We start from the raw sequence: 10803 nt of genomic DNA, 5'->3' as shown, positions 1-10803 counted from the left end.
TCCCGATAATCACCCTGGGTCACTTCCTACCCTGTCTAGCCGGACGTCTGCGTTGTGGGAGCGGTTCCCCCGTAGGTCCCTCGCGACAGGCGTCCCTCCCCGGGGTCTCCGGTACGGCCTCAGCTCGGCTGACGCCCCGGTCCAGGCTCACTGGCTCTCCTTCTGCAGGAGCTGACCGTCTGCGTCCTTCCCCCCCGGTGGCCAGCCCAGACTGAGCAGACCTGCAGGCTTTTATACCGGTCTGCCAGTTGGAGCATGCCCAGCAGAGCTTCCTGGGCGTGGCTTCCTCTGCTAGCAAAGAAGGGTTAACCCCTGCTGTACCAGTGCGGGGCTGTCCCGCCCCGTCACAAACCACATGAGGTAAAGTAACAAATCCAGTGAGCTAGCCACACCCTCAATCTCATCCAAGCCCCCAGGCCCCCCTTCATCTTGGAATCTGGGTTTAAATGTCATACCCCAAGGAGAGTCTCTTATACATCAGTCTCTGTGTCCCAGGACAACAAGCCATTCTTCTCATCGACTTTAGCCCATGCTTACCAGACCCACTGGATGATAGGGAGATGTTGGAATTTATGGGCCCCTTCTGTTAGTGGGCATGCTGGCAGGGTGGGATTCAGTAGGATGGAAAGCGGACACCCTTGGAGGCCCTTGCCTTCCAAAAGGGTGGCTTTGTAAATTTAGTGTCGGGTGTTCTGGAACGAGAGTCCTTGGACATTCGGGACTTCACTTTGTTTTGAAGCTTGCTGAAGATTTGCTTGAGGCGCATTAACCTCTGTTTGAGAACTTTGCTCCTTGAAGGGGATGGTGTCCTAGCTCTGGAAGCCTTTGGTGACTTTGGGGGAGAACTGTCAGGATTCCCAGTTGCTTTCTCCCCAGCTTGCGAAAGCCCTGTTGTACTCGTAGCAATGGACACCATCTTTGGTTGCCTGGTGGGAGCCCTTTTCCCCATTCCATCCTGCGTCTTGCTCTTGTCTGCTGGAAGGAGCCACACCACTGGCACCTTGTTGTGGTTGGATGATGCTGAGGAGTCTCCTGGAGTCCATCGCTGTGGAATTCCATGGGATCTTCCGGGCACGTCAGCACCTGCAGAGCCAGCTGGTCTCTTCCATCGAAGCTTACTGCACTTCTTGCAGATTTTGATTGGCGGCTGGTCCCTGGAGAGATTTGAATTCACAGTTCCATCGAACCCATGTGAACCCATGATGTCTCGAAGACCATGCAGCTCAGCAGATGTCTCCTTCTGAGTTTTCTTACCCTTCATCTTTCCTGGCTGTGCCTTGCGGCACTGCTGGCAAACTGAGACCTGGCCCACCAAAGGGCGGGAGCTGCTCAACATTTCCGTCAGGTGCTTGATCTGCAAGTCGTGTGCAGCCTGCCCAGCAATGAGAGAGTCAAGGGGGGATCTTGTTAGCTGCTCAGAGCCTGGGGCCTCTGGGGCAACCTGGTGGCATTGGGTCCTGGGAAGATCTGCCCTGCCCTCACCTGCCTGTGCCCCTGGCCCCAGGCAGGAGCCTTCTCCCAAGAGAACCTTCCTCTCCATGTGCAGCTCCAGCTTCTCTTCAGTCCCTTTGCTGTCACACACACTGGTAAGGGGCTTTCTCAACTCGCTCCTATAAATCTGGAGTGTCGCTTCGAGTGTCTTCTCTGCTATTGTGGTTCCTGGAGGTGGCGATGTCAGATCCATCCTTGCTGGCAGAGGACAGCGATCTGGGTTAGTCTGGTTTCCTGCTGCGCTATCATTCCTGCCCGTCTCCATGGTGGTATCTTCCACTGGCGTTGGAGGACGTGTGGAAGAAGAGGAGCTTGTGCTTTGCCTCCCTGTCTGCAGGAAATCGGTCTCCATCTCACTGAACTCCACACTGGCTCCCCTGGCTTGGACGGCGTGAGGCAGCTTTGCCGGGGGCTCTGGATCCAGGGTGAGCAGCCCCCTCTGCATGATGAGATGCTCACGCCTTATGTGGAGTTCGATGGGGTGGGCAGGCTGTTGTCCCATGGTTGGGAATGCCGCTGTCCTGTGCTTGCCTGGCTCCCTAGGGGGGCGGAGTGGCCCAGGCAGGGCAGTCTCTGTCAGGAGGGGAGCATCTCTGTGCGACTCTCTCACAATCTTAGGAAAAGCCTTCATTTCGATCTCCAAGCATTTTTGAGCCACGTGATCCTGCAGCTTGATCCACGCCATGGGCACAAACCTGGCCAGGATGGCATCAGGGGATACCATAATCCTGTGGGCCTTTTGGGGCAGAGGTCCCCAGGGGCAGACACATGGCTCTTGGATCTCCTGTGCATGCTGAGGCCTGGTGTCGGATCTCAGGGGCTTTGGGACCTTTGCTGGAAATCCACATTTGGGCCGATCTGTGCTGAATTCCCATTGCTGCTTGGTGTCCTGCTCACCCAGCAATGGCTCCCCTGGAATGGGGGTTTGTGGAGCCCCCAGTTGGCTCTGCAGATGCTTCTGTCGGATGTTGAAGTCTGAGCCATGGGCTGACATCTGGTCCAGACCTATGTTCTGCTCTCGCTGGTCTCGTCTGCTGTGGGCAGGAGGCCTGGGGAGAGGCTGGGCTTGGCTGGGATGAGTGGATCCTTCCCAGCTCGTGACAGTCATGATCTCCCTTGTGTGGCAGAGGGGCTCTGACCAAGTCACGGAGGCTTCTCTCAGGGAAAAGGAGCTGGGACTCCAGAGGGGAGAGGTGGTGGATTCCATAGAGGAATAGGAGAACTGGCTCATCACAGATGTCGACACACTCGGCCTATGGGAGAGAGCAGACAGGGACAGATGGGACATGGCCCTGCTGAGCAAAAGCAGGGCGTGGGCACAGCCTTCCAACAGTAGTGCAATGGGGCAGTGCCTAGGCATGCATTGCACACCACACCCTGACACAAGGACATCAGCTGGGTAACGAAGGACTGAGAGGGGGAGCTGGCACTCATTTTATCTAGAACGATAACCCCTTCGTCACACGCACATGTGCAGCACCTAGCACAATGGGGCCTTGAGCATGACCGGGGATCTACTGCTATTTTAATAGAAAGATTAGCTAACAAGAATTGGTTTGGGGGAGGAAGATGTGAGCATGTGTGTGTAACTCTTGCCAGAGGATGTTGTGAAGGCCAAGACCATAAACTATAAAAGGAACAGGATAAATTCATCAATGGCTATTAGCTAAGGTGAGCATGACTGGGGATCTACTGCTATTTTAATAGAAAGATTAGCTAACAAGTGTCTGGTTTTCCCTGCTCCCTCCTCTCTATATTCACTCTCCCCTCCCACCCAGTCCCCAGTCTGGTGCCCCCTGGTCAGTTGCCTTACGGTATCAGAACTTCATCCAGGTGTCTGGCCATGTCCTGTAGCCTCCTGTCAACCAGCCTGAGGCGCTGAGCCAAGCGGAGCTTCTCCGGGTGCACAGGGCAGCTGTGGAACAGAGAGAGCAGATAGCTGAGTGCAGGCCCTGCCCTCAGGCCCTCGTTTACCCAGAGGGGCGGCACCGAAAGGCTCCCTGTCCCATTCTCCACTGAGGCAGCCTCCTCCCCTGCAATACCCGGGCCTTGGATGTTCTGGTTTGGGGTTAGCTGGATTGTTAGGTGAGCCCTGCTAGTGCTGAGGAGGTGAGAGTGTATCCTACTGGCAGCGTGTGTGTCATGTCCTGCCCACAGAAGCTAATCAACATATAGGATAACAGCCTACTATAGCTGCCAACTAATGCAGCTACTTCTTCAGCTCTAAGGGGTGCTTTATGCTGCGGAGCTAAAGATCCAGGGTTCAAATCCTGCTGGGAACCCGTGCCGGGGGACTGGAGGAGGGGCCATTACACAAGTGCTGCTGGATCCCTTTCACCCTACTCACCGTACCAGAAAAGCCAGCCTTCCTTCTGACCGCCTCACCTCCCTGGGGTGCACGGGGCTGCTCCCAGAAAACATTTTCTCCCCCTCTTGGGAGGGGAGGATGGTCCAGTCCAGTCGACACAATCTACCCCCCCCCATACTGCCCAAGGTTAAATGAACCGTATGATGCTTGAGGAAGGGAATGACCCACTGTACAAGGCGTGGGGGTGGATTAGAGATGGCAACTTCTGCTGGGTGGGAATGAATTACATGAGTCTAAAGGAGAAGAGTTGCTTGCGTGGTACATAGGTCGGGGCAGGGGAGGGATTACTCGGGCTACTGCCACTGGGTGAGGATGAATTGCATGACGCTAAAGGAGAGGACAGACCCACTGCAGATTCATGGAGGGGGGCATTGCTTACCATGTCTCTAGGGATGCACAAGCCTCTTCCAACTCTTCCTCACTGCACCCAAAAGCTGCCAGAAGTGAGACATAAAGGAGACATTGAGCTGCTTGGGCACCCTCTGCTTCCTAGCAGCCTATTGCCCCAGATTTCAGAGGCAGCCTGTGAACGGAGCCCCAGCCAGTGCCTCTGCACGACTCTGGGCACGACTGTGCCTTCGCAGGAAGAGGGGAGGCAGGTGGGGGAATAGACCCTATTTCTCTGCTTTGTATGGGGCCTGAGTCTGCCACCGCAGCTGTGGGGTCAGGGGCTGCTTACCTTTTCGTTTCTGCTTTTTCTTTCTGTGTCTCCTCTTCCTCCGAAGAGCCTGCCACACACAGAGAAAGCAGCAGGGTAAGAAGAGAAGAGAACTCCTCAATAAACCTGAGAGAACAATGAGCCAGAGGTGATTGCCATGTGGGGCCTGGGGGAAGTTTTTCTTTGTGGAAGAGTATTGCACTATGAGGCTTCATGGGTAGGCATTGTGCTTTCCTGTGATGCAGACAATGTAGGGCACACAGCACAACCCATAACAGGGGTCACTGGAACAATCCAGGGGTTGGAGAAACAGGGATTGCTGGTACCAGGAGCCTGCAGAGTTTATAAGCATTGAAGGAGAGAAAAAACTTTTTCACTAGGAGGGTGGTGAAGCACTGGAATGGGTTACCTAGGGAGGTGGTGGAATCTCCTTCCTTAGAGGTTTTTAAGGGCAGGCTTGACAAAGCCCTGGCTGGGATGATTTAGTTGGGGATTGGTCCTGCTTTGAGCAGGGGGTTGGACTAGATACCTCCTGAGCTCCCTTCCAACCCTGACATTCTATGGATTCTATGATTCTATGAGGTGACATGATCACATGTCCCTGCCGTGTCAAAGCAGCATCCCAGGAAACTTCTCAGGAAGGAGGAAGATTAGTATCTCCCAAGTCCTATTGTCCTTCCTAATGGCCCATCCAGGCTGATTGCCCACTGTTTGGGGGCATTCCCCTGGTGCAAGCACTTTTGTAATTGATACAGAGCCCATATTCCTAACTTCAGATACAGAAATGATACATCCATACAAATCGGATAATCCCATTCAGTAAATCAGAACCTTTCCAATGATATCTCACATGACCCATCTTGCATAAAACATACCTTAGTTATGCCATATTCATAGAACAATATTTCTATGAAGAATATGGGGCGTAATGTCACAGGGGTGAAGAAGCATGTGGACAAGGGCGATCCAGTGGATATAATGTACCTAAACTTTCAGAAAGCCTTTAACAAGATCCCTCATCAAAGGTTCTTAAGAAAAATAAATTGTCATGGGATAAGAGGGAAGGTCTTCACATGGACAAGTAACTGGTTTAAAGGTAGGAAACCAGCGGTGAGCTGCAGCCGGTTCACACCGGATCGCGGGAACCGGTTGTTAAATTTAGAAGCCCGCTTTAGAACCGGTTGTTCCTGGAGGGACAACTAGTTCCAAAAGGGCTTTTAAATGTAACTAAAGCTGGAGCAGCTCCCTGCCCTTCCCCCAGCTCCAGCTCACCTCACTCCGCCTCCTCTTCTGAAGCTCCTCCGGCTTCTCCTCCTCCTCCCCAGCTTCCCGCGAATCAGCTGTTCGCGCGGGAAGCCTGGGAGGGCTGAGAAGGAAGCAGCGCTTCCACCAGGTGAGCTGGGGCCTGGGGCGGGGGTGCCAGCGGGAGGAGGGCTCCAGGCGGCGCGCCGCTCGGCGAGGTCGTGGTGAGACTCTGGGGTCGGGTGACGCGGCTCCTGCCCCCAGGGTCCAGCTGCGACCTCGGCCGGGAGGCACGGCTACTGCTCGGGTCCGGCCCCCGGGTCCGGCCGGGCGGTGCGGTTCCTGCCCGGCCGCCGGGTCCGGCCCCGACCTCGGCCGGACGGCGCGGTTCCTGCCCAGCCGCCGGATCCGGCCCCCAGGTCCAGCCGGACGGCGCGGTTCCTGCCCAGCCGCCGGATCCGGCCCCGACCTCGGCCGGGCGGCGCGGCTCCTGCCCAGTCCCCGGGTCTGGCCCCCAGGTCCGGCCGGGCGGCGTAGCTGTTGCCCAGCCCCCGGGTCTGGCCCCGACCTCAGCCAGGCGGCTCGGCTCCTGCCCGGCCCCGACCTTAGCCGGGTGGTTCCGGTTCCAGCCCCAGCCCAGCTGGGCCCCCACCTCCAGGTAGCATGGTAAGGGAGCAGGGAGGGGGTGTTGGAAGAGGGCAGGAGAGTTGGGGGGGTGGATTAGTGTCGGGGCAGTCAGAGGGCAGGGAACAGGGGGATTGAACGGGGGCAAGGGTCCCGGGGTGGCAGTCAGGAAGGAGCAGGGGTTGGATGGGGCGGTGGGGGGCAGTTAGTGGTAGGGATTCCAGGGACAGTCAGGGGACAGAGAGATGGTGCAGGGGTCCCCGGGTGCCATCAGGAATGAGAGAAGGGGTTGGATGTGGTGGCAAGGGGCAGTCAGAGGACAGGGAAGGGGGGTGGATAGGGCATGGGTCCCGGGGGGGGGGGCTGTCAAGGAACATGGGGGGGGGTTGGATGGGGCAGGAGTTTCCCGGGGGGGGGGCATGACCTCTCATGGGGTGAGGAGGAGGGAACCGGTTGTTAGTATTTTGGCAGCTCATCACTGTAGGAAACCAAAAGGTAGGAATAAATGGTGAGTTTATGAAGAAAGATAAATAGCAAGGTCCCCCAAGGATCTATACTGGGACCAGAGTTGTTCAACGTATTCATAAATGATGTAGAAAAGAGGGGAAACAGTGAAGTGGCCAGATTTGCAGATGATACAAAACTAAAGATCGTGAAATCCAAAGCTGAATAGGCCCTCCTTGTTCCCAGATGTAGAACTCTGTGTTGGGCTGTGTGAAAATGCATTTTGTTTGAATGGGCCCCATTTGCCAAACAAACTCTCCGGAACTCTCTGTATGACTGCCCTGTCCTCATCGTTATTTACCATTCTGCCAATCTTTGTGTCATCAGTACATTTTTATCAGCAGCAATTTTGTATTTACTTTCAAGTCATTGAAAAAATGTTGAATAGCCTCAGACCTAGTACTGATCCCTGCAGAGCCCCATTAGAAACACCACATTCGATGAGCCCTTTGACAATTACTTTTTGAGATCTGTCAGTTAGCCATTAGCCTGTTCTCAATCCATTTAACCTGTGCTCCATTGATATTGTAGAGTGCTAATTTTTAATCCAAATGTCCTGCGGTACTTGTATGCATAAACAGGGGAATCTCAAGTTGGAGGAGAGAGGTTATTTAACTCTGTATTTGGCACTGGTGCAACCACTGCTGGAATCCTGTGTCCAGTTCTGGTGTCTAACATTCAGGAAGGATGTTGATAAATTGCAGAGGATTCAGAGAAGAGCCATAAGAATGATTAAAGGATTAGCAAACATGCCTTGTAGTGATAGACTTTAGGAGCTCAGTCAATGTCGCTTAAAGAGGTTAAGGGTGGTTTGAGGAAAAGTCTCTAAATACCTACCTGGAGAAGAAATAATTACAAATGGGCTCTTCAATCTAGCAGAGAAAGGTCTAACATGGTCCAATGGCTGGAAGTTGAAACTAGACAAATTCAGACTGGAAAGAAGGTGTCGATTTTTAACAGTGAGAGGAATTAACCATTGGAACAATTGACCAAGGTCATGGTGGATTGATTCTCCATCACTGGCAATTTTTAAAATCAAGATTGGACATTTTAATAAAAGGTATGCAGTAGGCATTATTGTGGGGAAATTCTTTGGCCTGCGTTAGACAGGAGGGTCAGACTAGAAGATCCCAATGGGTCCATCTTGCCTTGGAATTTATGAAAAACAACACCTTACACAAGTCTAAGTTTGTCACATCTATGTTTAACATGGCCCATTTTCCAGGCCAACCTCCCGTAGCTTTTTGAATGTTGACAAAACATTAGCACACTTCCAGCCTTCTGGAATTCCCTCAGGAATCCTAAATTTGTTCAAAAATTAATCTCAGTGGGCCAATAACCTCCTGAGCCAGCTCTTTGAGGACTCTTGGGTGGAGATGATCCGAGCCTGCTGATTGAAAAATACTTATGTTTGGTTCCTGCATTCAGCTGGCATCAATCCAGCCTTTCCATCTCTCTAGGAGTCTCACTTACCTCAGATATGGCGAGCCTGATCACAGCATAAAAGACAGCAAAGAGCAGATAGAGAAGGAGTGAACTCATTTCCCCGGGCTCAGGCACTAAGACACTCTCAGCACAGACGCTCTCAAAGCAGCAACAAGTACCCAAGCTACACCTGAGGGCAGGTTGCTGCTCTGGCATCAGGCAGGCGCTGATGTCATCTCTAGGTCACAATGGGGCTGCCCTCCTGCAATCTCCCTCTAGTCTGTGAGGTGTCAATGCTGTACTTAGATCAGGAAATGGGATGGGGCAACCGCCCAAGTGGGCTGAGCTCAGAATAAGGCAGGAGAGAGGGCATCAGGTTTCCCAGGAAAACCCTGGGTCTTTTCCGAGCTCTACTCTCCAGCCCTTAGGCAAGGGACATTTTTTCCCTACTTGTAGGAACTTCTAAAACCCCTGTGACTGAGGCAGAATCTCCCAGCCTGAAGTGAGAAGCAGCCCTAAAGTGATTCTCTAGTGCTACCAGTGCAGAAAAATGTTCATGGTATCGCCAGCCCAAGCATTCCAGCACCATGAGCTGGGCCCCACCAAAATCATGAGATTGGCTTCAAAATAATGAGATCTTCCAAAAACATTCATCTGGGGAACTCTTCATTTGCCTTCTGGTGTCTGAGCCGCTAGGGTGCACTCAATTCATGTTCTCCAGCTTCTCTTTGCAACCACGAGGGCTTAAAATTGGCTAACAAATAAAATAAAATAAAATAAAATAAAGAGCAGAGAGTCTCAGATAAATCACTTGACTCCAGCAGTGGGTGCTTTAAGAAAAGCACCCTATATCATAAGATAATAAAGAGCCCTACCTCTTCTCTAACATGTTCAATCAGTAGATCTCAAAGCACGTTACAAAGGAGGTCTGTAGCATTAGCCCCCTTTCGAGATGGGAAATGGAGGCACAGAGAAGAGCAGTGACTTGCCTAAGGTCACCCAGGAAGACAATAGCAGAGCCAGGACTAGCACTTAAGTCTCCTGAGTTCCATCTAGTTCTCAATCCACTAGGCCACAGTACATTTGAAGTAAGGGGTCATAGTCAATACATTCCTGTAGCGGTTAGTTTGGGCTCTTCCAATACCATTGTTATTGAAGTTACACATTTTGACCTGTGCTCTGTGCTGGTACCGGGGCATCCTTGTTAAAATGAGTTTCTCACAGCAGGTTGCATCTGAGTTCTTGTTAGGCCTGAACACAAGTTAACTGGACCATGTCTCCGATGTCCCCATGGGAAAGTTTAAAAGCCATTGAGGGCCTTGCAGTGCACTGACATACTGGGATTTTCAGAAAGCCTTTGACAAGGTCCCTCAGCAAAGGCTCTTAAGCAAAGTAAGCTGTCATGGGATAAGAGGAAGGGTCCTCTCATGGATCAGTAACTGGCTGAACCATAGGAACCAAAGCGTAGGAATACTGCATGCAGATGTGGTCTCCCCATCTCAAAAAAGATATCTTGGAATTGGAAAAGGTTCAGAAAAGGGCAACAAAAATGATTAGGGGTGTGGAACAGCTTGCATAGGAGGAGAGATTAATAAGACTGGGACTTTTCATCTTAGAAAAGTCAACTACAGGGGGTATGATAGAGGTCTATAAAATCATGATTTGTGTGGAAAAAGTAAATAAGGAAGTGTTATTTACTCCTCATAACAGAAGAACTAGGGGTCACCACATGAAATGAATAGGCAGCAGGTCGAAAAGAAACAAAAGGAAGTATTTCTTCACACAATGCACAGTCAACTCCTTTCCAAAGAATGTTGGGAAGGCCAAGACTATAAGAGGGTTCAAAAAAGAACTAGATAATTTCATGAAAGATAGGTCCATCAATGGCTACTAGCCAAGATGGGCAGGGATGCCCCACCATGCTCTGAGGGTCTCTAGGTTCTCTTTACCAGAAACTGGAAATGGATGACAGGGGATGGATCACTTGATGATTCCCTGTTCTGGTCATTCCCTTTGAAACACCTGGCATTGGCCACTGTCGGAAGACCGGATACTGGGCTAGATGGACCTTTGGTCTGACCCAGTGTGGCCATTCTTATGTTACAGCTGTTCAGCCTCCTTGATACCTGGGATGTCATAATCCTGCTCAGCTCAGTTCTCCAGTCTTCCATGGAGTCTGGATGGAAAGACAGGGTAGATGTCACCTAGTGAGCTGGGCCTCTAAGAGAACCTGTGTTCAGGCAGAGAGGGGCTCCTGGGAGAGCAGAGTCAGGGCTCCGTTAAAGAGCCGGAGTCAAGGGCCTGGCCTGAGTGTAACCCACCAAACTTTAATTACACCCGTACCCGTAATAATTCCATTGTACTGCAGGGACAGTGAGCAGGTTCAGTCTGTTCTGGCAGTGGAACTCCCACCTGTGGAGAACAACACAAATCTTCACATTGGGACAGGTGGGGATGCCAGTACTCTGAGTTTCTCCGAAGTGGAGGAAAG

The 10803-nt window shown here is 52.1% G+C and overlaps 1 protein-coding gene across 1 annotated transcript; it reads right to left on the bottom strand.

Annotated features, from left to right (window-relative positions):
- Positions 1–239: 239 nt before the first annotated feature.
- Positions 240–8659, bottom strand: LOC123373312. The gene is made up of 5 exons (XM_045022271.1): positions 8361–8659; positions 4539–4587; positions 4239–4293; positions 3305–3406; positions 240–2744 (listed from the first exon to the last, which is right to left on the bottom strand). The coding sequence occupies exons 1-5, from the start codon at positions 8526–8528 to the stop codon at positions 614–616; spliced, it is 2505 nt and encodes an 834-aa protein (XP_044878206.1). The 5' UTR covers positions 8529–8659; the 3' UTR covers positions 240–613.
- Between the last annotated feature and the right edge of the window lie 2144 nt (positions 8660–10803).

This window comes from Mauremys mutica, chromosome 1 (genome assembly GCF_020497125.1).
Source record: "Mauremys mutica isolate MM-2020 ecotype Southern chromosome 1, ASM2049712v1, whole genome shotgun sequence".
Lineage (NCBI taxonomy): Eukaryota > Metazoa > Chordata > Testudines > Geoemydidae > Mauremys > Mauremys mutica.
The sequence above is the reverse complement of the archived record's forward strand: the minus strand, read 5'-3'. Positions and strand labels throughout refer to the sequence as shown.

Excerpts from the sequence above, each read along its gene's own strand:
- LOC123373312 (XM_045022271.1), bottom strand. The coding sequence starts at position 8,528 with ATGCCAGAGCAGCAACCTGCCCTCAGGTGTAGCTTGGGTACTTGTTGC. Across the intron at positions 4,588-8,360 it reads TCAGGCTCGCCATATCTGAG|GCTCTTCGGAGGAAGAGGAG; the intron begins GTAAGTGAGACT and ends TGTGTGTGGCAG. Across the intron at positions 3,407-4,238 it reads TGTGCATCCCTAGAGACATG|CTGCCCTGTGCACCCGGAGA; the intron begins GTAAGCAATGCC and ends TCTGTTCCACAG.